The sequence below is a fragment of the Epinephelus fuscoguttatus genome, linkage group LG18, assembly GCF_011397635.1.
Source record: "Epinephelus fuscoguttatus linkage group LG18, E.fuscoguttatus.final_Chr_v1".
NCBI classification, from domain to species: Eukaryota; Metazoa; Chordata; class Actinopteri; order Perciformes; family Serranidae; genus Epinephelus; species Epinephelus fuscoguttatus.
Genome location: NC_064769.1, coordinates 5899443 through 5927442, shown reverse-complemented (window position 1 = coordinate 5927442; position 28000 = coordinate 5899443). Strand labels below are relative to the sequence as shown.

Genomic DNA, 28000 nt, shown 5'->3' with positions numbered 1-28000 from the left:
CGACGCCCCATGATGGTGTGCATGTCCAGCGTGTGGCAGCGGGGCTTCGTGTTTGCCGCGCGGCTCCGAAAGCGCAGGGCGTATGGTTTGGCGGGTTTTTCATCCAGGTACTACAGCACCACCAAGACTGCACCTCATATACCAGGCATGGAGTACCAGGTACGTTGTGTTCCAGTCTCTTCTCCCTATCTTTCCCCGGCTACTAGCGAGCTAGCTAGTACTAGTTTGATAAGTTTGTCACACTGCTCTGAGCGACTGGTACAGTTTTGACATGGATAGAACATGGCTGACAGGCCATATGAGGATACATGAACTTTAGCCGACACGGTGCGGCTACAAGCTGTCAGAGAAGCTGTTGGTTGCTGAGTGACTGTGCTATGAAAAGTTACGGCGTGGACAGAGCTCGCAGCACACTGTCAGATGTACTTCTGCTAATGCCACACTGCTGACTCAACGTCAAAGTTCAACCAGTGAACAAACACGTGCTCTAAAGCTTTGGTACCATATGGGAGTTGGACTTGGACCAGTTTCACATTAAGTGTACACTGAAGTGTTTACCTTTTTTTATGTGGCTTGTTTTGTTTCCACACAGCATAAGTAAAACTACTACATCTTAAGAGCTGTATAAAAATGGAACTGTTAAGACAGTCAATAAAAATACACTGACCTTTCTTCACTTGTTGCAGCTTACATTAATGCAAATGGAGATGACACAGTCACTGTCAATGACATATGTGCCACAGTACTGTCACCACGTGTAGATAAAGCAACCTGTTACATTAATTATCTCATATTTATTTCAGCACCCTCTGCACTCTGCACCATTGCACTATTGTCCTCCTGTTTACAAATTATTATCACTGATTTATATTCAATAAGGATATCATTTATTTATAACTGTACATAGTGGTTAAATGTTTGATAACCTTGTTCAGCTTTGTTGTCCTTGTTTTAGCTGTATGTCTAAGTACACTGAAAGCAACGAAAAGCTAGAGTCAAATTCCTTGAATATGATGCACCTTGGCCAGTAAAACTGATTCCAAAATGACTTGGCCAATGTCGATGGGTTATGCCTTCCTGCTAGTTAAGTTTGCAACTAAAAATGATCTTTATTATTGATTAATCTGAGAGTTAGATGACAAGATACCACTATCATTTCTACCCTGTGCGGTAAATATTAAACTTCCATGAGCAGCTGCTTAGCTTAGTAAGTATAAAGACTGGACACAAGGGGAAACAAAACCCACCTACCAGCAGCACCTTTTCAAAGCTCATTAATTATCATGTAGCATAGTAGATCTTGTTTAATCAGTGCAATAACCAAAGTCTCACAGTTCAATGTTATGCAACTTTCCAAACAATTTATTGACTGTGACCAGTTGGCAGCCAAGCAGCACTTGTGTCAATCTTCTCATCTGATTCTTAATAAGAAACAAGGAATTGAGGGACCCAGCAGGTAATGTTGGGAGTTTCTTAATGCTGCTCCTGCAGTTTCACCAGAGGTCTAAAATTAAAGCATTAATTGTATTTTAAGAAGATAGATTACATGAACATCTTGAGCAGGAGAGTCTGTGCTGCAGTGAGGTTGAGTCAGGGGAGTGTCTGTAATGAAGGTGGCTGAGAGCATACCTGCTCATAAAAGGTGATGCGGCATTGTTAAGCCCTGTATACTCCACAGGAACAGAGAAATTTGTTCTTTTTCTCGAGGTGGCAAGAACAAGAACAAAGTTTGTTTTGGCTAGTACATTTCATTCTTCACAAGAAACTCAAGTGCAGAACTCCTGGAAAGTCCTCATAGGCCCCTCCCACTGTGGCACTTTCCGCATTAACCATGCCCTCTTCAAATTTCTGACCAATCACACAATAGTTCTTGGACACCACAAAGTTTTGCCCAGTTGATGTGTCTAGAACAAGCTGCAAGAACTCCCAAACTCGGGCTGCTAGCCCTGGGAGAGAGAACAAATTTCTCTGTTCTTGCAGAGTGTGTAAAGGCCTTTAGACTTTACTGCAGATAATCTTGCCATGGGTATTTAGCTCAGGAGGCTTGACAGAAATGGTAAGCACTGAGACCAATTTTGCAGGAGGCCCAGCTAGAAATACTCAGTCTACATGTAAATGTGTTGTATTTGAATGAAAATGTCCTTTAGTAAATTCATCATGACTTCTGTGATAGATAGAGAGATAGATAGACAGATAACTTTATTGTCCACCTCAGTGGAAATTTTTGTCTTTGGCTTCTCCTAAAAATCAAAGGTACATACAAAGGTACATTCTGTGTTTATTGCCTGTATGGCATAGGGAATAATGTTCCGACTGGTTCTTGTGACCCTAAATAGACACCCAGACGGAAGCAGCTCAAACTCTGAGTGTAATCATTGTGAGGCATTGGCAATTATGTGTTTGGACTTCCTGCATACAGCACTGTCAGATATATTGCTGAGTTGTTCCTGTGAAATTGGCAATCACCCTCCCTGCAATGTTGACTATCTTGGAGAGCTTGTTTTTGCTCTTTGCACTCAGGTTGCTATAATGTTGTATTACCTGTTTTAGATACGTGGCTCGTCTGTCCGTCCGTCCGTAGCACGAGTCATGTGCGCCACTTCACCACCTACCCATGCGTAAAAGCACAAACAATTCTGTGTCCTCTCACCAAGAATGCTGTGATTTGACCACTTTAACTTTTTGGACATAGCACTGGAGCTCCAGAGGTTAAAAGGTGTACAGCACAGGCCACAAAACTATTACATGAGTATAAAAGTATCAAGCAGGCCTAAATCCATCGTAGTTTAGAACAATTAAAAATATTTGTTGGGGGAATTAAAAAGTCAATTTCCATGGCCTTTCAAATGAATCTAGCGCTGGAAAACAATTTCAGCATTTGTGTATATTTAGGCTATTAGGCTAATCTTAGACTACAACTACCAAGAAGAACGGTGAAGCGCTGTGATCCACCTCACACACAAACTAACAGTGCAGCGCTGGATTGCACATGTGCTGCTGTAATTTTATTCATCTCACAGATTTAGCATAGCACGTGCAACATATAGACCGATATCGCACTGTAGACTAATGAACAGACAGATTGAACAGAGGAGCAGCTCTGTGTTTATCGTAATGTTGCTGGAGAACTTGTGAATGAGGGGGGCAGAGCTGTGCAGAGTTTTATGTAACAAAACTTGACCCTTTTATCAATATGAACGGTGTTGTCTAAATCTATATCTTGCTTGAAAATATATTGATATATCGCACATAGTCGTTACATTGCCCAGCCTAGTTCATGGTAATGAAGGAACACGTCAACCAGTGACACATTGTGTCTCACTGTCTCACTTCATTGGATTTTGGATTATTGCCAAAAAGTGGCAAACAAATGTTTATGATACTTACATGTTTTGTTCAGCAAGATAATTTTAACAAATGAACACCACTTTTATGATTTTTGATGCTTAAATGCAATGCCAGATGTAAAAAGGTAATGTTATGCTATAAAGAAACTGCATGACAGTCGCATCCCTTAACATCACCACTGCAACAAGGCCGTAAAGCCACTTTAGGCGTGATGACGTTCTGTAGTCTCATTTAGCAACCACCTTCTTTAAGACGCATAGAAACTTCAAAATTCACAGCAGGGTATTTACTAACGAATTTTACTTCATAGAACAAAACCTGAATGTCTCATGAGCTTGTGTTGACCACAGACCTTATTTCAGGCATCTAACCAAAAACCCAATAACAAACCCACTGACTTCTTCAAGATGAGGGGACCAGAAGTTTCAAAATGCTAACTCATTTCTAGGTTTTAGGACTCCCGCAGCACTCTATTGACGAAAAATAAAGAATATCATCATACTTACCCTTTAGGCTTGCAGAAGTTAGAGAAGAGTTGGGGTACAACTAATCATGCTTTTTTTTCATAACTGTTTATTCCATTATTTTCATTTCAGAAAATAGAAAATAGTAATAACTGTTAATTCAGCATCTTGCCAGAAAACATGTAAGTAGTTGAAAATGGTGCGTTAGAAATGAGTTATTTTGTGTCAATAGACTAAATGATGGATATAAAAGTCATTTCTGCATTTCAAGGCCCAGCTTAAGAAAAGAAATTACATTTTGATCTATTGTTAGTTGACTAATCCAGTGGAGTCATCTCATCAGTTAACTGATGAATATGAGCTGGACTTTGATACAGTATACTATCAGACAGCAAGTCATGATACCCTGACACACCTTAACATGTTGCTCCAACTGAACATGTGCATGTAAAATCAAAAAGCTGCTTGTATGATTAATTCCATGGTGGACTTGTGTTTTACACACCATAATAAGTCAAAGGCTGTGACAGTTCTCTGGTTCCATGCTGTGTAGATTATGGTGTTGTTGTTTTTTAAATTGTCCTGCTGTTCGAAAAATTTCACTCTCTGCTTTTGCTACAGGATGCCATTTGCACTCTGAACACACTACAGACCAATGCCAGTTGTCTGGAGCAAGTACGACAGGAGCGCAGCAACCCTCAGCTGCAGCTCCAGGCCATGAGAGGCTTCCTGGAAAGATCCGGTCTCACAGTGAGTCAGCTAGGTCAAATACTATGCATGCAACAGTGACCACTTAAAGGATTCCAAAGAATGTTGTCTGATGTGATACAGCTTTTGATTTATCTGATGCATGTGTGTTTGTGTTTCAAAGGTGGAGGAACTAGACCACCTCAATATCATTCATGTGACGGGGACAAAGGGCAAGGTGAGCTAACAAGAGCTGCTTGTGTGTGATGTATGTTGCATTTTTAAAGGCCCAGTTAGTAATTCTTTGATCATACAAGTCACACACAGATGTATTTACACATAGAACTGAAGAGACGTAATGACTGATCTATAATAATTTGCTGTTAACATTAAGATCATAGACTGTTCCAATTTAATATTGACCTCTTAGGTCTCATTATGCAAGCTCTGACAAAAGGTCATAAAAACATGTTTGAAACTTTGCGTTCATTCACTGAGGGACACAAACTATTGTGACAGCTTTACGAGGCCTCTAGCTGTTTGCGTTTGTCTTTCAGGGGTCAACATGTGCGTTCACTGAGCAGATTTTGAGAAGTTATGGCTTCCGCACAGGATTTTACAGGTAAAACTGCTGTCTGTGAACAAATTTCACACTATTTGACCCAGCGGGAAGAAATTGCCAATACAGTCTCTACTTCTTGTCTTGAAACCATAGACAGATGGAGTGTCACTGTTTTCAACAATCAACTGTTTTTGATTGCTTAGATTCTGCTCAGATTTAGCCATTTTATGTAATTAAAGGTGAGCGATATATCAGATATACTCTATGTATCGCAGCTTGTTCCATGTGCGATGTATAAAATAGCTGTATAGCGAACAGTATAAATGGTCACATTGTGTTTTTTTTAAGTCACCAGCATGAGACTCATTTCAGTGTTTCGGTTCTCTCGCTCTCCCTTTTGGCTCTTTCTCTCTCACAAACACACACACACACACATAAAGAAAGACTCAGGAACATGATACATCACACATACTCCTAAGCCAATCCAGATCACTTTCTCCCAAGTGATAGCAGGCGAGGTGTGTTTGTTGCAAATGTGATTACTACTACAGGCCATACTGTAGCGTGAGAAGTGGAAGCATCTGTCTTTGTACCTTCAGGCTCCAGACCGCGACTGTTCAGTCACATTGAGCACCAGTGCCACTTGAAAATACTATTAATATATGAACCGTAGAGCTGTTACGTTGTTTCCATCTCACAGTAGATAAATACTCACGTTCAAAGGCACAGAGAAAACCTTTTAAATTTGTGCTAACTGCTTACCTCTAACTATTGACTGGGGACTTCAAGTTTACAGCAAAAACATCATCACTTCCAGCCCGAAACGAGCAGAATGCTTCAAAATGAAAGCACCAGTGGTTCTGCCTCAATTAATTTAATTAAAATAAATCTTCAATTCAGTGGTTCCCAACTGGTGGGTCGCAGTCAAAAATTGGGTCAAAGATCCATTCTGAATGGACCACAAGTGACTTGCAAACGTGTCAAGTTTGTTTTTATTTTGAAGTGCAGTGAAATTCCAGCACAGGCCTTTTACTTTGAAGTGAATTTCAAAATACCCTAATATATATTGTGTATCGCCATGTAGCCTAAAAATATTGCAATATTATTTTTAAGCTATATCACCCAGCAGCAGTGTTAACACTCCCAAATCGGAGTAACAGGTGTTCTTCCTGTTCTACCTGTTCTCGCTGATGCTGCATGAATGCAACATATGCTTGGGATTATGTGAGGTCACTGAACTCCATGCACCAATAAACATGAGAGTGACTATGCCAATGAAATACTGTTGGCACTCACCCACACACTCCTGAGATGAGCTGTAATCATTAATCCAAATAATGTTAAATCACCTGTGTGGTTAGACCGTTACTGTGCAGAGTCTTTAAAAAGCAGCCATTGAGAAGAAATGTCAGAACACTAAAAACTGCTTAGAGTGATCAAAAAGCTGGAGACAGAATTGTTCCGATACAAATGCTGTGTAAATAATTAGCATATAGTAATCAAGATGTCGTGTCATACATGAAAGGACCCAAGGGGAATGCACTGTCTGCGCACTGAAATCACAACAGGAAAAAGAAAACAATTTTCTCTCAGTCAAAAACATAGTCTCTTTGAAGCTTAAGACAGCTAGAATGTCCACAGGTGAAGCACCTGTGGTCAAAGCCGCCCTCATGACGTAGGTTGATAATGCCTATTATATCCCTGTTAAAAAACAGCTGTAGTGTACTTTGAACCAGTCAGCAAAATTTAGTTAATAGCTAAGCTGTCTCTTTCATTACTTTAATTCATATAGTAAACATATAAAAGTCAATTAGATGGTAATCTGCACAAGAAATGGAAAAAAAAAAAAGGAAAAAAAATAGTTACAGTAATCATCCACTTACAGTGACCGATTTGACCTGGACAGACATGACACCACTTTATGCGGTTTCCACTGTATAACCATCGTCAGGTCTCTACTGTACAGCAGACTGCTCTTAGCTTTCAGTTATTTTTTGTTCTGTTTTGCATTGCACCGTATTGTGAGTCTTCTATCATGAATAAATCCTTTTAATGGCGTTCTGAACCCCCTCCTATTCGTTCACATGTTACATTTCTCTCACAAAATCCAGGCTATCACCCCACAGCAGGTTCTCTACAGAAGAGACACCACCATATTGTTGATAGAAAGCTGTCCAACATAGCTACAGGAACTAAAATGGAATGGGGTTTAGGATGGATCAAGATTTTCTTTGCTTTGCCTTTTATTTGATAGAGTTACAGAAACACAAGAATAGAGCGAAATAAGATATCAAACTGTCAACATTGCGGTCATGTGGCAAAAGTCCCAAACCACTCATCCACCAGGATATCCCAGGGTTGGTCAGTTTAAACCCAGACAGGCCTTGATGAGGGTCAGTTCTTTGAACACCTTGCTTTTAGATGACAACCTGTTCAAGACACACAAGAAATCCAAAACTAGCTGTTAGTTGGTATCAGCCACATGTTAAGGTGGGTCTAACTTCAATACAGATAATTATCCAAATTCACATTATCACTAATGAATATGGAATAAAAAAGCTATTTTTGAAACACATTGAAGTGTTTCTTTATCTGTACTTGTCCACTCAAATTATTATAATTATTCTTCCCAGTTTGCTCATTTAGATTCTGAAAATATTTTCTCTGTAGCCTGTGCATCCTACCTTTGGCAATCTGAAGTTTAAAGGTCATTATGCAAAACAGTGCTCAAAGCTTGGGTTAAGCAATATATGAATACTTAAAGGGGTACTTTGCTGATTTTTCAACCAGCTTTTTATCATAACAATGTGGGTAGTATGTGTAAAAGAACTGTAGTAATCTTCCCTCCATCTAACCAGTGCCTAGATCTCCCTGCTCCCCTCCCAGCCAAACTCCACCGGATGATAGATTTTGCTGGCACTCCCAGCTGTTATTCAAACTACAGGCTGTACTTAAGCATATTCGTATTGCCCACCACCTTGCTGCCACCACAAACAGAGTATAGAAGGTGTTCAAGAGACGGACCCACCCCTCTCTCTCTGTCTCTGTCTCTCAAACTCCAACCAAAACTAATCAAATGTGTTGATCAAATAAAAACCAAGGTTCTATGACTGCACCGCCTATTTCTCACCCAAAATGTTTTCAGAAAAAAATGAAAATTGCTATTGTAATGCTCTTGAGAAAAAGTGAACGCTGCAGTCCTTTTCCTCTGTTTTCTTTGATCATTAATATCAATTTCAAAAGTATTTGCATCTTTCTACTGCATTGACAGCTCAGTTTTATGAAAAGACCATCTTTCCAGCAGTGAAATTATATTATTTTAACAATACTGTGGTATGGCTTGTTTTTAAGTTATTCATTCCTTCACATCACCCAGCTACACTGGAAGCCCACTTCCACAGTGAAACATGAGGCTAACTTCCTCAACAGTACTGATAATAATCAATACATTTTGTACTTTGTAATCCATTAGTTCGATCACCTAGTAAAGATCCTTGCAGGTAAAAATAGAGAAATAGTCTGAGTAGCCTGGAAAAAACAATCAATGGCAGGTGGAGAGACTGAGCATGTTTCCTTGTAGAGTATACTGTTTAACATCATGTATCATTACATATATTTAATTTAGAATACTATACATGGACACATTCATTTTGAGATAGAACATTGTTCTAATAACAAAATTCATAATTACATGTGTAATGCAGATTTAACATCTGTATTGATGCACTTTGCCAAGGTATTTATTTTCTTATACTCAGCCAGTGAAAAGTGGCTTAACAACCTCTTTTGATGTTTATTTTCTGACCGTAGTTCCCCACATTTGGTACAAGTCAGGGAGAGGATCCGAATCAACGGACAGCCCATTGGAAAAGAGCTCTTCACTAAATACTTCTGGCAGGTTTATGGACGGCTGGATGAAACTAAGGTAGGTCATGGCAAAGATGCATAGTTTTAAAACACAGCTCTTTAATTGGTTTCTAACTGAAAATGGACTGGTTGGACAGAAACCTGACTGCCAGAATAATCATGGCTACTCATTGACTTCATTAAATGATTCATCAGATTAATCTTTAATCGTCTAAAAGTGAGAGCTAGCATTCTGAGGAGTGATGTCTGTGGCATTTTATCTGACTGTGCGTCCTGTTTGTATTCCCAGCCTGAGTAGAGCTTCAGCCTGGATTATCACTGTCACAGGTTGTAATTCAGTCAATAGAAAATAAGACTCCTCATGTCCGGATGAGCATGACCCTCATGTGACAGTGTGCTTTATCACATTACCAGCAGTCAGCGTGCAGTTTGACTCATTAAGGAGGCTTTCACATCAGGGCCCCAGGCCCGGAGCAGAGTGCACTTGACCACAAAGTCCAGAGCATTTGATCAGTGTGAACACTGTGTACACTTACAGTTACGTTGAGCTGCGGTTATAGCTCGACTGGGCCATTCAATTGGACTACTGCCCTTGTCCCGGTATACAAGCACAGGAGGGGAATTGATGTATTGACCGAAGTACGTCTGACTCTGCTACAATAGGTGGCGACAGGACAAAAACTGTGGAGCATGTGCAGAGCGCCTCAGCCAGTTTGGGTCCGATTGACTGTATACATGCAGGAGTAAACAATGGTAGCAGTGTTTCCCCTACCATTACATAAGGGGGGCGCTGACTGGCAGGGGAGTGGAAACTGCCCCGGCAGTCATACTCAGGCGTGGTATGAATCAATCGTACCTAATATGAAGGCGCCCTGAATGCTTCAGACACATTTGGTCAGTCATTTAAAAAAATCATGCCATTTAGAAGTGACACAGCTCTGAGATAATCAAAGAATTGTGAAAATGATTGTATTTACTGTAACTGGAAATGGGACATTTGAGCAGTTACAATGATGGATGGACTGTTCATTCACAAGTTTACTCCAGTTGGGTGTTCTTTTTAGGATTCGTTTATGCCCTGTGGGATGAGTGCACAGAGCTATAAATACATCTGACACATTATCAGCGTTTAAAGTTGATATGTGGAATGTGTTAGCACATGGTTGCCGTTCATCAGACACAGAGTAACATAAGTATTCATTTGAAGTTGTGTCTCAGGTTATCCACCTGATGGTTAGAAGTCCAATATTAACTGGCCTTTCAGCTCTGTTTGGGCCTCTATCATCTCCTGAGGGAAATATTTGACTCTCTAGCTGCTAAATGCTCCACTATGTTCACTAGCTAGTCGCTGATTGTGTCTTTCTGGGTGCTTGACGGCAAGTGTACTGTTGGTTTATCAGAGCTTTTTCACCAAACACATCCGTGGCTTAAAAAAAAAAAAGAGTGCAGAGAGTTATACTGCTTCTTTCATCAAAACTGGGGTATGAATGTGCATTTTTTTGTAACACAACTTGTCACGTTTGATGTCACATGTACAGTGATAAAAGTAAAACACTCACTAGCAACATTCAGTGTCTGGCGGATCTGCTTCCATGCTTTTCTATCTTTGTTGTGATGGTTTCTGTCTGACACATCATACAGTAGCTAAATGAGCAGTAGTGACGTCACCAGCGCCTTTGGAGGCCAGCGAAATTGTTAGGTTGTTTGGTCCTGGGGAGCCCTTCGTAAAAAAAGCTCTCCCAGTGCTGTTTTCAATTATGTCCTGCAGGTTTTGTTTCTACGACAACAATATCTTGACACTAATTTTAGCTAGGTAGCTAATGTAATGCTACATTAACAGAAGGATGACTACACAGTTAACAAGCTTACAAAGCGCGTGGTGATAAACATTCACTGTTCGGCGGATCTGCTCCCACTAACAGGCATTTGTGTCTTTGCTGTGACAGTGGACAGCTGGTCAAGCTGAAGAAGTGGTAGTGATGTCACCAGCACCTTTCTGAAAACTTCAGAGATATTCAACTAGAAGCGCTCGGAGAGGCTGCACAAAAAAAGCCAAAGCGCTCTGAAAAACACAGGTGGATGCAGCGCTCTGTCTTTAAGTGGCCGTCTGCATCTGTATACACTCTTTTCATTGGGAACAATTAATAAAAGATGGTGGCGCTTAAGAAAAAAATGCTATGCAGACACATGCCCTTATGATGGTTACTTCTTTTTATATCCCTTACTTTTTCAGTCTCTCTATCAAACTTGGTGCCGGCTAATTTGGATTGATTTTTGAGCACTGCTTAGATGGAGACGGGTGGTATACTGTAGCTGTGTCTCATTGCATTGTGCCAGCAAAGGGGCTAAATTTAGAGTGTCCACTTGGTTGTCATATTTCCATCACTTCCAATCAGACCTGGAGCCGATAAACACCTGTGACTACTTCAGAGTCATTTGACGCGCAAGCGAATGCCAATTGTATCTTTTCCCGTTTAATAAAAAAGCCAGATGTTGGGTGTTGGTGAGTTTTTTGTGCAGTGGGATTGGGGCTTTTGCTAAACAGTGAAGATGTGGGCTGTAAGACTAAAATGCTGAATGCTGAAAGTAACCTCTGAAGAGCTGAGGGGAATGATCATTCTCTGTGTTCATCATTACAAACGCCCTTCACATTAGACAGTCATTTGACCTGTTGTTTATATGAATATATTGATCTGTGCAATTTTAAAGCACCATGTGTTAAACTTAGTTTTTGACGCAGTGGTGCTTTCACAAAGACACTGGCACTGAGATGAATAAGATGAAAGCAAAGCGATAGACTACAGGACTGTTCTTTCTACAAACAAGAACATATTCTAGTGGAATTTTTTCTAAGGTGCTGTAGTCAGAAATATTCTACACATAGAAGCATTAACTGGTATTAACCTAGCATTACTGGCATATATTTCTATTTGCATAGAAACTTCGCAAACAAATGACATAGTAACTCTATTTCTTTAACCTCTTCAGGCTGCTCACGGAGGGACGATGCCAGCATACTTTCGTTTCCTCACCATCTTGGCCTTTCATGTGTTTCTTCAGGAGAAGGTACGCTGGCACACAAAAAAATAGGAACTCAGTGTTTCTAGGGAATAACACATATACCTAAGAAGAAAACTTTTCATCTGAGATGAGTCATTCTGGCTGTTTGTTTTCACTCGTGTGCAGTGTCACAAAAGCTTGAAGACTGTCCAAAATGGAGAAGGTTCCTCTTGGTAAACGTCCTGGCTTTATGGCCTGTAATTGTTGAAATGTTTTGTCAGTGTCAGTGTGTTTGATCGAAAGACTGATCAACTGACATCCCCATTCGCAAGTTGGCGAGCAGGGCAAAAAGTGTTACTATTTTGCCTGATTTAAAACAACTGTGTTCTTTGTTCAGGTGGATTTAGCTGTAATTGAAGTTGGGATTGGTGGAGCATATGACTGCACCAACATCATAAGGTAAGACTCAGTATTTATGATGTGACTGTAATTTGCTCACCTCTTTACTTCCTACATCACAAATTACATTTAGCTTTGATATCCATTTTTTGTAAAATGACTCAAGTTTCAGAGCAGAGGACAAATCAAACACTTGTGATCAAAGACTGTCTGTTAAAGAGCATTAATATCTTACATATTAGAGAATGACACTTTGGTTGTGCATGACTGAATTGATCAGTCGATCCATCAGAGCTGATCAGATGAGATTGATGGATGAGCTTTTTGTCAGTGGAAGCAAACTTAGACCCAGCGCAATGAACGGCTAGGTTTCATTTTCACTGCGCCTGGTGTTCTGCTGCTCAGTCTGTGGCCAGACTACACACGCACTTTGAGAGTGTGGAGCAATAAATAACCGAGCAGTATACGTATTCCAATAGCGCATCCGATGAACAGTTTAGCTCCGAAATTAGAAAATCAAAATGTGGTGGTAGATGTTGTAATTGTGGTGGGCTACCACAAATAAATGAATGTGTGGGAAACCTGATGTTGGAGCCCTTAAAATTTGGTACAACACCAGTCTAACACTGTATATTAGCAGTTGGTTAAATAAAGGTTAAATAAAAATAAATATTAGCAGAAAATATTGAAACATCCATATTTTTACACTTAAGGGGATTGCCTGACGCTAGGGCCACACCGCCCGCGGAAGCGCCGAGAAGAGAAGGCAGTTTCCTTTCGGCACCCATGTTAACCGACTGTGACGTCCACACTGGCCGCGCTGCGCCAGGAAGCTCTGCGGCAGGCTCACGATTTGCAGCGATCAGTTCGGCGTCTGGTCTATTTTCTGCGCAAGCCGCGAGCGAATCTGACAAGCCAGGCAGTGAAAAACAAGAGCTGGGAGCAGAATCGCTTGTCGACGGCATGGAGAAATGCACGTCTGATGTGAACGGAGGTGCTCCGGCGCGCGCGAGAATTTCGGTGGCCAGTAATGAAAAATATAACATCTGCTTGCCTGTCAATCATTTGAATCTGATGCACACTGTTATACCTTTGCCCCTACCAAATGTCATTGCTTTAGGAGTTATATTTATGAAGATACTGAACCCCAAAAATGGCTTTGTTGAAGTGTACAAAAATAATAGACTTCCCAACTAAATCGGCAAATACCTAGGCAGTTCTTAGAATTTAGCAAAATATCCTACAGAATTTTAATTTTCAGTGTCAAACCACATACAACAAGAGAAAAAAAATCTAAATGTGCACTTTTTGTTTTATCCATGAATATCAGTAGATCTCCACAACAGATACAGATGCAAACTTGAAGGTGAAATTGGATATAGAGGCTTCTTTAAGGAATACTTCACCTCACAAATGACCATTTGTGTATGAATTACTAACCCTATATTACATGGAATACATAAAGAAAACTTTGTTTTAGCCATCCACAGTGAACTAAGAATCCAAAAAATGAGAAAATTGTTGATGAATTGGAGTAAAAGGGGACTGAGTTTAACAAAAGCAAAATTATATCAAAACATCTTTTTTTTAACTCACCCAACTCGTGCAGTAAAATCTAAGTCTCATTTATCTAGTTGTATACTTTGTACTGTACAGAGAGAGAAACTTATATATATATATATATATATATATATATATATATGCTCTCTTCAGAGCCAAACTCCATTGACAAAAACAGTAATTTTACCTCTCTGTACACAGGAGCTGCTGGTCTACTACCACCACGATCAGTTTGTTTGTGTTGTGTGACTTTGGTATTTTAAAGGGTTAGATCGGGTTCACCAAGTCACATTGTTGCTTAGCAAGATGCTTTATGACCACCTGTAGTTACTGATATACTGTCACCATAAAGTTGTGTTTTTACTTTATCAGAGTTGTAATAAAATTTGACCAGTGCCTTTTCTTCTCTTTGTTTGTGTTTACATAGGAGGCCGTGGGTGTGTGGCATCTCCTCCCTGGGTATAGACCACACTCAGATTCTTGGAGACACCATAGAAAAGATCGCCTGGCAAAAAGGAGGCATCTTTAAGGTAGGGATGCACGCGATTAGACATTTAAACAATTAAACGTCCGCCCCCTCACTAGTCGGCACCAGAAACATTAGTTGGTTAAACCAATTAGTGTTTTATTAATGTACAATGCCGCTTAACTGTCATGCAGCCACCCGCCACTAGTGGGTACTACAGAGCCATAAGACAGCAGTCCCCCCTTCCTGCGGTAATGCTCAAGTTGACTGGAGTTTTAAAATGGCATGGTGGGAAATAAGAGAGATGTCCTCTTGCAAAACCAGCACGGTTTGGCAGTACTACATGGCGCAAAATGCCTCTCATTTCAGCCAAAATTTAATTCTGATTTAGATATTGTTTTATTAACTTTAAAGTGAATTGCTATCATTTTTGCCGGATAATCTGCAAGGTTCAATGTGCCCCACATTTCAGAGGCAATTTATTTATTTTAGATGTTATTTTAGTGGTTCACATTTATACCGCACAGCACAAAGTGTCTCATACTTAAGTGGCAATTAGAATCCGACATGGTTGTTGAAGATTGTGATTAAAGGCTTCAAAGGGCTCTTAGTGCACACAATATATTTTGACTTTTGACGTTTTCTGAGTGTTTTCCTTTTTTTAGACTAGTTGACTAATCTTAATTTAAATTTTCGTTTAGTCATCAGGGAAATTAGTCATCAGGAATATCCCTACTTCAAGTTATGTTGGGTGTAAACATCAGTAATGTGTCCCTGTTATTGGACTATTTCAGCATTTTGTGCTTTCAGCTTAATTGTACAGTCTTCATCAGCAGATGGGATTTGCTCTGTTGTCATGGAGATAGAAATGATGTTGAATGTTTAGCTGTTGATATAGTCATGTAGCCATGATTTTTAGTAGAACCCAGCCGCTTAGATCTCCATGAAAACTGAGCAAACTCCATCCACTGAGGAAGACAGAGATTTGTTTCGAAATTCCAGTAAAAGCTTGCAGGAAGACCTTGAGTTAAGTATTTTTTGTTAGTTTGTTTGGGATTTTTTTGTTTTTTATTTGTGAAACCACTATTTTTCAAGGTTAAGAAAAAACATAAGATGTGCATTGGAATTATAGATTTCTTCATACTTGAATTAAGACCGGGGTGACATTCAAGTTGTTTCAAATAAAATTACTCATTGTAAAGTATTAGTCCACTTCTCCTCTGCTCTGTCATCTCACTGGCTGTAAATGATGTTTTTTCTAGCCTGGTGTTCCGGCCTTTACAGTCAGACAGCCAGAAGACGCCATGGCTATGCTCAGGAACAGGGCCAAAGAGATCAGAGTAAGTGATCATTCAGGCTAATGCAGTATTTTCAGTCAGGAATTGCCCAACGAAATGTTCCTGGGTGAATTAAGCTTTAAATAATCTCTGTCCTCTGGCTGTTCAGTTTTCTGTAATGCAGTCTGACCTGTTGTTGTAGTGTCCTCTGTGGGTGTGTCCAGAGCTAGAGGACTACAAGGCAGACTGTGGACCTTTGCGTCTGGGTCTGGCAGGGCAGCATCAGCGCTCAAACGCCTCCCTGGCTCTCCAGCTGAGTCACACTTGGCTGCAGAAAAGATGCCTGCCAGGTAGGATGGGTTGTCTACTAACATTTAAACTCTGTCGGTTCAAATGAGAGGCTACCACTCTGTGGATCAGGACAAATCTTTTTGGTGTGGCTACCATTACAACTTGTTGTGTAAATTTGGTAGCAATTTATGTTGGTCTCAAGACTGAATAAATTCCTGAATCACTTTCATATTAAACAGCAATTTGGCTGGGTTAGACATAAAGACCACAGCAGCACAGGTTAAATATAAAGAGATTAAACACATGCCTTGGTCCACCTTTTTAGAAACACTATAATAGATGTGTTTCTCAACTGTCGTAACTTAGTTATGGAATACAAAATAACTTTATCAACTTATAAAACATCGCAAAAGGGACAGTTCACCTCAATGTCAAAAACGCATATTTTCCTCTCACCTTAGCTGCTATGCATCAATCTAGATTGTTTTGGTGTGAACTGCTGAGTGTTGGTGATATCGTCCATACAGATGTCTGCCCTCTCTCCAATATAATGGAACTAGATGGCACTCTGCTTGTGGTGCTCAAAGCACCAAAAAAATACATCTGGAAAAACTCAACAGCAGTGTCTCTCTCCAGAAATCATGACCCAGTTACTCAAGATAATCCACAGACCTTGTTGTGAGCAGTTTCACAAAGGAGCTGTTTTCTCTCTTCGGAACTACAACCGCCAACCGCATGCAGAAGGAAATATGCACCTACTGCTAGCTTACCTAGCACTACTGAGCTAGCTAATGCTACAGCTTAGCCGAGGAGGTTGCCATTATTGTTTACCTCTCGGTCTGTCACCAGCACAAACCTGTTGTCCATGAGTAGATGCACGCTTCCTTCTGCGCAGTCATTCAGGAGGCAGTTGGAGTTTGGTAGAAAATAGGGGGAAAAAAAAAAAAAAAGAAAATAGTTCCTACATGAAACTACTCACAATACGGTCTGTGGATTATCTTGAGTTACCACATTATGATTTCTGGAAAGAGACATTTCTGTTGAGCTTTTCAAAAAAAAAAAAAAAAGGCATTTTGAGCACAACATGCTGAGTGCCATCTAGTTCCATTATATTGGAGAAAGGGCAGACATCTCTACGACCGATATCACCAACACTCTGCAACTCGCACCAAAACGATCTCTACTTACAAAAAGCACAACAGGTAAGAGGAAAAATATGTGTTTTTGATTTTAGGTGAACTGTCCTTTTAATGAGCCAATGTTGTTCTTGAGATTCTTCTCAAATCAGATCAGGCTGTAAAAATAATTTCCTGCCTCACTGTGTTGGGCAAAAGAAAGTTAAAGTAAACCCCTTGTGCAGTCACAGTTAACCAGGTGCTAAATATCATGTAAGTATTGTGGCACTTTCTGTAAATGTCCTGTAATGTCTAAAAAACAGCCATAACTGACACCTGTGTGTGAATGGGGAAACAAAACACAAACATTGGTGTTGTGTTTTCCATGTCTGAAAAGTTTTCACAGCAACATGTCCTCTCTCAACAGTTAAAAGCTTTCCCTCCACCACTGTTGAGAACACAAGTGTACTGCAGGCGACTTCCTTCAAGCCCAGCCCCATCATGGTAAAAGGTGAGTCCTAAAGAACAATCAGTCACTGTCAAAATTAGATCAGGATGAAGATCATTCCTATGCTGTGCTGTAGATCTCTGACTGAGCTAATTCAATACTTCAACATACAACAGTTAAAATTAACAGTCGGGAGTAAACAGCCAATGCTCACATTTGGGCTTCTGCAAACATAAATGTTTCTGTAACAGCAGCAAATAAGCAAAATCAGTTTGACTTGAAATCCATCTACCTGATAAAAAAGTACGTCACTGTGCAGCCAAGAACAACCACAGCTGACATTTTGATTATGTAAAAACATCCTGTCCTGTTTCTGTGATGAATACACAGTAAAACTCTTTGAATGTCAGAGAGCCTCAGTGCTACTGGTAGTTGTGATCGTTGTAAATCAGGATTTATAGAAATCCAACATTTAACAGTTAGCAGGCTTAATGTGACATCATCCAGTGAGGTTATGTGTGTTTTGTCTCAGGGCTAGCCGACACGGAGTGGCCCGGGAGGAATCAGACTCTGAAACACGGACCAGTCACCTACTTCTTGGATGGAGCTCACACCATGCGCAGTATGCAGGCCTGTGTAAACTGGTTCAAAGAGACTGCAGCCCAGCATGAAAGGAATGCAAGGTGAACATCACTTCTTATGACATGAAATGTTCTAGCATCCATCAAGCAGCTCGATGCGACCATACAGTGCTCACTGCTAATAACATAAGAGTCACTTTACACACAGTTATTACAGAAGTAGCTCACAGTGCTGAGCCTGGCAGTATCACATCAGAGAATATACGTGTACGCCTTTTCAACAGTCATGGGCTGGCTTGGTTTGGCGAAGGCCATCAGCCCAGCATGGCAGGGATTTGCATTTCTATTACAAGAGGGCTACTGACTTGAAGGTGTGTCTTTAACTGATGGTGGCTTGTCTTGGGTGATTACGTTTTAAAGCTGCATGCTGATAAACGGCTAAAGCCCCCTGTTATTTTTGCTGCATGTGTTGTCCACAGCAGGGCAGGTAAAAGAAGTTTACCTGTTGGCAGTGAGCTGTTTGCAGAGGTGCGGTAAGAGCCTGTTGTCTGCAGCTCTTCATCAACATCTCACTGTGACAGTTTCTGCCTGGACTCTTCTTCCTTGCAGTATTATTAGACTTGCCTTTATTGAAGAAAAGCTGCTGACAAAGTTCCGCTAATTCAGTGATAAACACATTTGATTTCCTAAAGATTCTTCACAATAAAAGTCCCATGTTATTTTGTTATGTAAAAACTTTTATTGTGAAGCAGCAAAATAAGGAAATGCTGGAAACTTCACACAACTTCTAATACGGTGGATAGCAAACATAAAGCAATAAAATAAAGCAGATATCTTAAGTAAAAACAGGACACAGGGTTCAAATAAGGAGAGAAACTAAACTCCAAACCACAGAGATTCAGTTAGAATCTACAAAAGTACCGAGAGCTGAGCACACAGACTTTTAAAAAAGCCCTTCTCTCTGGTCTCGTGCAGACAGAGGTGAGTAGTCTCGCAACACACACGGCTTGTTTGTGGGGGAGAAGCAAGGTCGTCGGGGGTTGCCTGCTGTCATCAGGACATCACAACTACCTGCTTGAGGCTTGTGGACCTACTCTCGAGAGGGTCCATCTCTGGTGCAGCTCTGCGTGGCACGGCACATCTAAAGCCTAGTTCACATTACATGATTTTCACCGCAATTTTGACGTCGCAAAGGATCTTGAGAGCCACCTTGGGTTGGAGTAGAATCGGCAGATAGTCTGCCACGACGAGTCCTCGTGTGTGAACAAGCCTACGAGCAAGTCGCCCCCTCATCTGTGACTGGGACTGGATATCTGCCATGCTAGTAAACTGGAGAAGCCTGACACGACTGACAAAGAGCATCAGCCAATGAGAGGCAGGATACGTCCCACGTCAGCACGCAGGAGGACGGAAGAAATGTGAGGAGGACACTCCGACCATCAGCCGACCTGGCCACTTGCCAGGTCGGCTGATGAGCCGCGACTTAGGGCTTGTTTCTTAAGTGGAGTTGCTTATTTGGGCTTGCTCTCTAAACATCACCTTTCTCTGTGTATGTCTGTCTAATAAGTTATTTAAACGCATGATAGTAGGGGTGCACGATAACTATCGGGCCGATAACAGGAAATTATTACGTCATTCCGATAAGTCCGATAACATGACGAATAGCCCCGATAACATATATAATTTTGTCAGCACGGCAGTGCCCCGCTCCCACTATGAGACCTGAATGGCCTGCAGTGAATGCTGCGTTCAAGTGACGTCGGCATAATCAGAAAACTCTTTCTGACTGGGAAGATTCAAGAATACCCCCTCATGTCGGAAAACAACTCGTTAACTCGGTCATAATTTCACACAGACGCGCACGATCGCTCGCTCTCTCTCTCTCTCTCTCTCTCTCTCTCACTCTCACACTCACACTCACACTCACACACTCACACACACACACAGGCGCGCACACTCTCTCACACTTTGCACGGTATAGTGGTACCAACGGTAGACCTCGGCACTAAAACTCCACAGTACATATGATACCATAATGTTGGAGTACTGTAGTACTACGGTACCTCAGGTACCACTGCTGTGGGATAAGTTCAAAGTCCAGTCGCAAGAGGGTGAGTGTCCATGTGTCGTCCAATAACGGCGCGCGCTGTCCAATAACGGCGACTCCTGCCAGTTGTGGGTTGAACGGGGGTCACAGACACAGACAGGAATACGTATTCCTGTCAAATACGGCGGCCATAGTGCTCCGTGGCGCAACATAACGGCTTACCAGCAACGGATAAGTCCGGCTCCAGGTCCAATAATGTCCTCTTGTTGGCATCATGACTGCCCAGAAGTACCTGGCAGCACACAGGTATGTGATGTGTCAGAGGAGAAACGAGCTGTTGACATTATTCTTTGTGTCAGTAATGGCCCACAAACCTCACTGCACTTTAGGGACTGTTCTTAACTTGTCAGGGGAGGAGGGTGGCTGGTTGATTTTTATTTTATTTTTTTATTTTATTTTGATCCCCCCAAAGATACATTTGAAAGCTCTGATTTGTTCCGGAAGTGCTGTTGTTGTCAACGAAGCAGGACAAGCGGTTTGCTGTGATGATTTGCGCTATACTGTGTGCCGAAACGTCCAAAAAGAAGAGGCGTCGGCACATAAGGACTCACAGATGGCTTGAGAGACGTGGACAGTATGGTTTGTCCATTTTACGAGAGTTGGAGGTAAGCCGGCTACAGTCAGGTGCACCCTCTGTGTGTGTGTGTGTGTGTGTGTGTGTGTGTGTGTGTGTGTGTGTGTGTGTGTTGTACCTCATCTAGCGCGCTAGCTTGTATGTTTGTTGCGCTTGCTTGAAAATGAGAGCAGAAAAAAACTTACCAGGCAGCTGAAGAATATTGGCTATCTCCTGCCAGTGTTTCTCTCGTTGATCGCGGTCGTGGTAGGTGGAAGAAGAAACGTCGAACAGGCACTCATACTGTTGCCACAGCTCAACCAACCTGGCCTCCCTATTTACAGTCGGCTCTGCTTCAACTGTGCGATGTCTGTGCCAGCCGACCAAAATTTCCGACATGTCAGAAATGCCAAATCAACGATCGACCGTGGTTGAACAGATGACCCCAAATCATTTTGCAATCATTTTCTATATATATATATTTTTTTTTTGAACTTCTGGAATGAACTTTTTCAGTTTGTAATCCCGATGCATGTATTTGCATCAGTTCAAGGGGCCTTTATTTTTATATCAGTAAGTAATGCACCTTATTTAAATTGATGTCCATTTGAGATATGAAATTGTTTTTTTTGTTTGATATCTTTTCGAAAATGTTTGAGATGCTTGCCAATAGTTTTTCATTGGAAAAAATAAATATCTCTTCATTTACAGAGTCAAAACTGTTTTGGTTTTGTTCATAGTATTGATGTCATGATCTTAGATATATACATATATGTACTGTATATGTGTGTGTGTTATCGGTTATCGGTATCGGCCTTTAGGAGCTGAAAGTCATCGGTTTAAAAGAAAAGTTATCGTGCATCCCTATATGATAGTCGCTTCTTTTGGGCTTGTTTCCATAGCCCTGGTTGCTTGTTCCTCTCCCAAGATCTGGAAACACTGACAAGCGGGCAAGCAACAACAACAATGGCGGCATCCACAGGATCACGGGAAGCATGTTGTGTTTGGACCCAGGCCCTGGAGGCAGATCTGATTCAACAGTGGGAATCATATCCATGCCCTTTTAGGATGTGTCGTCTCAAAGTTAAAAAAAAAAACGTAGTTTGGTGACATTACCACGTTATCTGGGGCTCTGTTGGCGAGGGCTCGGTGGAGAAATCTTGTGGTGTGCACACACAGGTCGTAACGCAGTTGGTGAGACTCCCCCTGACAGAAACGCACGTCGCCAGGTATGAACACACAAAAGATTATGAAAGTCTCCGTGACGCAAAATCAGGGTGAAAATCGTGTAATGTGAACCTGGCTTAAGCTGATAATCATCCATATTGGTTTTAAGATGTGACAGGGAGGTCCCTGTGCTTCATAACTTTTACTTTTATAGAGACACTTGAGACCTTTTCTAAAACAGCTGAACAGTGGTGATGTAAAGTCTTGGCATGTTTGTGTTGCAGTGGACCTGTGGCTAGAGTTTTGCTGTTCAATGCCACAGGAGAGAGAGACTCAGCAGCCATGCTTAAACTACTGGTGGTAAGTACATCTGCTTTCAGCAACACAGGGAAAAGGGGCATTGTCCTTAAAGCTAATAAGCACAATGCTGTTGTGGGTATTGCAGTGTGTATGTAGAGGAAATGTGCAAAGCTTGGTTTTCTTTTCCAGTCCAGCCAATTTCGTATTTTTTCATACCTTTTTGCAGTTTATATAGATAGATTAGTAATATTTTAGATTATTTGTCATGTTAATGGCTACTGGATTCCACAAAAAATAAAATGAAAATAATCATCTTCTGTAGCAAACTGAAAACTCTCATATTCAGACTGCACCTTGACCCATAAAAAACATCTCTCATTATTTATATGGGCAGCACTTGATGCAGTTTAGAATATTTTTTTGTTTTGTTTTTTTAAATATTTTTTGGGGGCATTTTTAGCCTTTAATGGATAGGACAGACAAGTGTGAAAGCGGGAGAGAGAGAGGGAGTGACATGCAGCAAAGGGCCACAGGCTGGAGTCGAACCTGGGCCGTTGCGGCAACACCCTTGTATATGGGGCGCCTGCTCTATCCACTAAGCCACCGACGCCCCGCAGTTTAGAATATTAGCTGAAGTTGACATGCCTGCAAGATTCTTACAGTTTTGGGGTTGTATCCATGTGGTTGAATGGACTTACTGTTACTTATTCATGTCTTTTTTTTTACCTGTCTCTTTTCAGCCATGTCATTTTGACTTTGCTGTGTTCTGCCCAAACATCACTGAGGCCATTGCTTCATGTAATGCAGGTGAGGTCATTTAACCTGTTGCTGTTGACAACAATCATTGGATCATTAGATAGAGTAGTTTAGACAGCATGCCCCCAGTTTGGTGAAACAGGCTGGAGTCTGACACAAAGCTAAGCAATGTACTGCTGTGGAGGGGTCAGCAACAACATGTATTTTGGCCCCCTTAAAAGAAATGAACAGTCTAAGCGTACTCTGTATGTAGAATATTTTTACCGCTTGACTTTGCTGTCAGATGGATTTCTAACGGGGAACTAAAGCCAACAGATTGCTCTCTTCAAAGCCAGGCTCCATTGACAAAAACATTATTGTGCTCAACACAGAAGCTGCTGGTCCACCACTGCCCATATCATTTAGTTTGTTTGTGTTAATGTGTGATTTTGGTGTTTTAAAGTGGTTAGTTTGCATTCTCCAAAGTCACACAATAACGAACAAACTAACTGAATTAGACAGTGGCAGATCAGCAGCTCCCTTGTTCAGCGACTTAAAATGACTGATTTGGTCAATATCTGGGGGCTTTGACAAGAGCATACATGTGGAACTGAAGCTGTTAACCTGTCAGAAAGGCCTGTCTGCAGCAAGGTCAAGTGGTAAATATAATCCCAGTATAGTGTTAGTTTAAACTGTTATTTATTCTTTCAGATGAGACTTTTTTCAGGTGGTTAAAATTAGTTTGCTGCTGACCCCCCTCCTCAGCAGGACATTGCTTAGCCTCCATGGTAGTGCTCCAGCCTGCTACTCCAAACTGGGGGCATGCTGAATGACATCTACAGTAGGTAATACACTGACTATAGATAAGTCCCTCATACAGCCCTAAACTATCTCTTTAAGGACAGAGCTGGAGTCAGGACAGGGTTAGCCTAGCTCAGCATAATAACTAGAAGCAGAGGGAAATGGCAAGCCTGAATCTGTCCAAAGATCAAAACATATCATCTCTCTTTTTTTCTTTTTTTTAACAAACTGAAATGTAAAAATGTCTGTGGTTTCAGGAGATTATGTGTTGGAACTAGTTCTTGACAAACATTGATCCATTCCCCCAGTGCTCTTTGGCAATTGTCTCTGTAGCTAAAGACCCATTGTCAGCATAACAAAACAATAATGAATGGCAAATTATATACTCACAGGTGAGGTTCAAACCACAATCAGGATAGAGAATACATAATTAAGTAATAAGATCTATCTATGTATGAATGACCTGCAAAATATTAGCCTCTCACAAATGGGAGGAGTGTCCATAACAACCAAGAAGACCACCAGCAACCAGTAACACAGGCTGAGGGGTAAAAAACAGATACACAGGACTGGAAACAATAACGAGAAACTATAAATAAGGAGCTATAGGATCCAGAGTCATTAATTAATGAATCAATGAATGCACATTAACAATCATAAATACAAAGAAATAGTATAGTATCAATAAATATAATATGTATAAAGGAGCCCTGAATACTTTCATAGAATAATGAAAAAACATCTTAATCTCCTAGTATATAATATTTATGACCCTTATCGGGAAAAATGCTACCAAGAAATGAAGCTTAAGACACCTTTCTTATAGGAATTTCTTCAAAAGACAAAGACGGGGATATGTAGCAAGTATTAAAGTAATTTAAGAGCTAAGTATATACTTTTCTGAATTACTTGTATTTTTCATGTTGTTGTATTGACAGCAGTGCTTAATTTGAGCCGGAACGTACTGGAACGCGTACCAGGATCTTTTCAGAAAAGGCCCTGGTGCGTTCCGGAACTAATTTGCATGGGTCTAGAACTTTTCACATCTAAAAACTACACACAGTATTGGCTGATGTCACTAGTGTTGCAGGGTATACTGGTTATGGTAGACCACGGTACTAAAACTCCACAGTAGCCTACATATGATAGTTCATAGTCCAGTCGCAAGACGGTGAGTGTCCATGAGCCGTCCCGGCGTGCGCTGGTCAATAATGGCACGCGCTGGCCACCTGGCACTCAATATGCTGCTGTAGTGGTTTGTTTTCCAGGCATGTGAGTATCTTTGAGTAGTGAAAGTTATTATTTATGACTTTTTACTTGTCGGCAGTGATTTGTTTTCCACAGAGCTCTACGTGCGAGCATTTTACTCGCATTTACGACTAAAAATAGTTTTGTGCGCACAAATTAAATCTGCTAGGCTCAGCTCGCTGTGTGAGTACAGATTTCAACCAGCAGCAGAAACGAAAGGCGAATCATGCAGGTTGTGGGTTGAACGGGGGTCACAGACAGGATACGGCGGTCAAATACAGCGGAGGCTCATAGTGCTCCACGCCACAACATAACGGCTTACCGGCGAGTCCGACTCCAGGTCCAGTAATTTCCTCTTCTTGGTGTCATGACTGCCCAGTAGTACCTGGACAACCGAGCCGTGGCGGCACACAGGTATATGGAGTGTCAGAGGAGAAACGAGCCATTCACATTTCTCTCTTTGTGGCAGGTCACGGTCCACAAACCTCACCGCACTTTAGGGACTGTTCTTTACTTATGAAGGGACTGTTCTTTACTTGTCAGGGGAGGAGGGTGGCTGGTTGATTTTTATTTCATTTATTTATTTTATTTTGATCCCCCCTATGTTAATCGATGCTGTTTTTGAAGTATGAATAAGTCAATAAGTAATTTATTCCACTGAAATATCATTGATGTATTATAGAAAAGTGATTTATCTCTTTATAAATGACAAAAGGCACATCTGCCTCATTTTTGCTGTGGTATCCTGATACTACTCAGAACCATGATACTTTCACTGGTATCGTACCGTGGGTCCCAATTTTGGTACGGCGACAACACTAGATGTCACAACCATTCCATTTGGAGTCACGCAGTGAGGCGGCTCAGGTGCCACTTAAAAAAGTGTTCCCTCACTTTTGGGAGTGGGGGAACACTGCTCTCTCAGAGGCCCAAAGTGTTCCCCTACTTCTAATTTTACAAATTAAGCACTGATTGACAGTGCCACATTGCTCCCGTTGCTGCCTATACTAAATAAGTGAAGTCTACAACAAGTTGCAGGTGTTTTATCTGTTTTTTGATTTTCATCAGTACTGTGCACGTTTTTTATATTGTCTAAGATTTTGGACTTGTGCACTCTGCTATTCTTCATCACAAACTTCAGTTTGCCGGAAAAATAGTTGAAGCATGGAAAAACCCCACAAACTGTCATTTTTACATTTCTATTTACACTACAATAAAGAAAGACAATAAGCACATTCCCTATAATGTTGAGTTATTGCTTTTACACTAAGAAGAGATTTGAAAATGGTCCCTCTTATTCTCATACTTCTCAGACCAGCAGAACTTCAATGTGTCAGTGGAGAACATGTTGACCCGCTGCTTGGACAACGAGAGGAGCTGGCATCTCCATAACAGAGTGGGGGATAACAAAGGTCCACAGCTGTTAATCGAGAGCAGCCTGCCCCTGGTCCCTGAGAAGAAAGCAGACACCCTGGTCTTCCCCTGCATCCTCAGTGCCCTTCAGTGGATCACCCAGCGCAGGGATTCAGTGTTGGCAGACCCAGCCAAGAGTGTCTTACCGGTAAAACCCAGCATCATGGCCAAAGCTGCTCCGCTCTGCGACGTAGCAGAGATACACATTCTCATCACTGGAAGCCTCCACTTGGTGGGAGGAGTACTCAAACACCTTGACCCTGCTTCCTCCAAGTAAACAGACCATGTGAAGTTACATTAATGCATTTAAACCATTAAATAATGGGATTCTCTGCCTACATGCACATCTACCTTCAAATAATTTCTGTCTGTATAGATGAGGTTGTAGTGGCATTACCTTTTTGAACACTGTTATTAGGTGTTGACCTGAATGGCTTTAGCTGCACCCGGGTATTGTTATTTTCTCGTAGCTTCCCTGTAGTGGCTGATGGTAGGAGCCCGCAAGTTTGGACCAAGGCAGCTCCAGGCCTCTTAAGCCCCAGCTTCACCCAGAGCCTTACAGACGAGCACACAAATATGTGAGCTCCCGTCTTCAGTTTTACTTGAAGCCAAATATGTTTACAAAGGGCACATTCATGTACACCACAATGTGAGCCGAGTTGGCTAAACTGGAACTGTATGTAAGCTTCAGTGATCACAAACGTCACCAGGATGAACCGGTGTGGTCAGTGGTGTGGTGGTTATTACATTTATACAAAAACTGTAGATTACTGGCACAAGAAAGTGCTACTGGATGAGTTTTCTGGTTTTTACTATCTATTTGCAACACTTGACTATTACATTTCAGTCTTTCTGTTTTTTTTTGTTTTTTTTGTTTTTTTTTGAATGAAAGCCATTTTGCACGCTTTCTAATTTTATTTTGTCTGGATTTGACAAATTGGATTGGATTTTTTACACATGGCCTCTAATTTCTCTTTTGTAGGAGTGTAAATATTCACTCAACACTACTGTTGGAATCAGATGTAACTAAATCAAATTCTGTGTAATCTGTTTTACATTGAAATTAGTGATATTTAAATGGTCCTAATGCAAATTAATGATATTTAAATTATCTGATGTATATACAGTTATTTTATGTAAAATGATGAAAGATATTGAAACTGTATGAAATAAACTTGTCAACTGGGTCTTAATGTTATGGGTATTCACCCAGTGAAACTAACTGAGGTCTTCAGTTTCACAGGTGCTTCAGACAAATCCAGTCACTCTGTGATCTTGAATGAGTTTTGAATTCAATTACAATATAAAATAAACTACACTGTTTTTATTGTTCATGTGGACCCATCAAGACACAAAATGCACTTAAATGGAACTTGCCACTCATAAGTAGTGAAGTTGAAATCAGCTGACATCTTAAATACAAGTTGATTAAAAATGTGGGTATGGAAATGTTGTCTACTATTGTTTTTGAATATTTCTTGGTCTCTCCTTTGTGAACCTCCAACTTGATCAAATGTGTTTTATGATTACAGACACAACCCTTGTCTATCCATTGTGATCCACAATAAAAATCTTTCCAAAATGTAACCTGTCAACTTTTGGACAATGTCC

General features: G+C 41.0%; 1 protein-coding gene across 1 annotated transcript; it reads left to right on the top strand.

Annotated features, from left to right (window-relative positions):
• Position 1: 1 nt before the first annotated feature.
• fpgs (folylpolyglutamate synthase) lies at positions 2-27976 on the top strand. Its single transcript, XM_049604522.1, has 15 exons — positions 2-159; positions 4434-4562; positions 4684-4737; positions 5057-5121; positions 8872-8986; positions 11917-11994; positions 12326-12387; positions 14315-14417; positions 15616-15693; positions 15833-15980; positions 17464-17547; positions 18017-18167; positions 22177-22252; positions 22933-22999; positions 26290-27976. The coding sequence occupies exons 1-15, from the start codon at positions 10-12 to the stop codon at positions 26664-26666; spliced, it is 1737 nt and encodes a 578-aa protein (XP_049460479.1). The 5' UTR covers positions 2-9; the 3' UTR covers positions 26667-27976.
• The last annotated feature ends 24 nt before the right edge of the window (positions 27977-28000 follow it).

Excerpts from the sequence above, each read along its gene's own strand:
- fpgs (XM_049604522.1), top strand. The coding sequence starts at position 10 with ATGATGGTGTGCATGTCCAGCGTGTGGCAGCGGGGCTTCGTGTTTGCC. Across the intron at positions 4,563-4,683 it reads TGGAAAGATCCGGTCTCACA|GTGGAGGAACTAGACCACCT; the intron begins GTGAGTCAGCTA and ends TGTGTTTCAAAG. Across the intron at positions 15,981-17,463 it reads GCAGAAAAGATGCCTGCCAG|TTAAAAGCTTTCCCTCCACC; the intron begins GTAGGATGGGTT and ends CTCTCTCAACAG.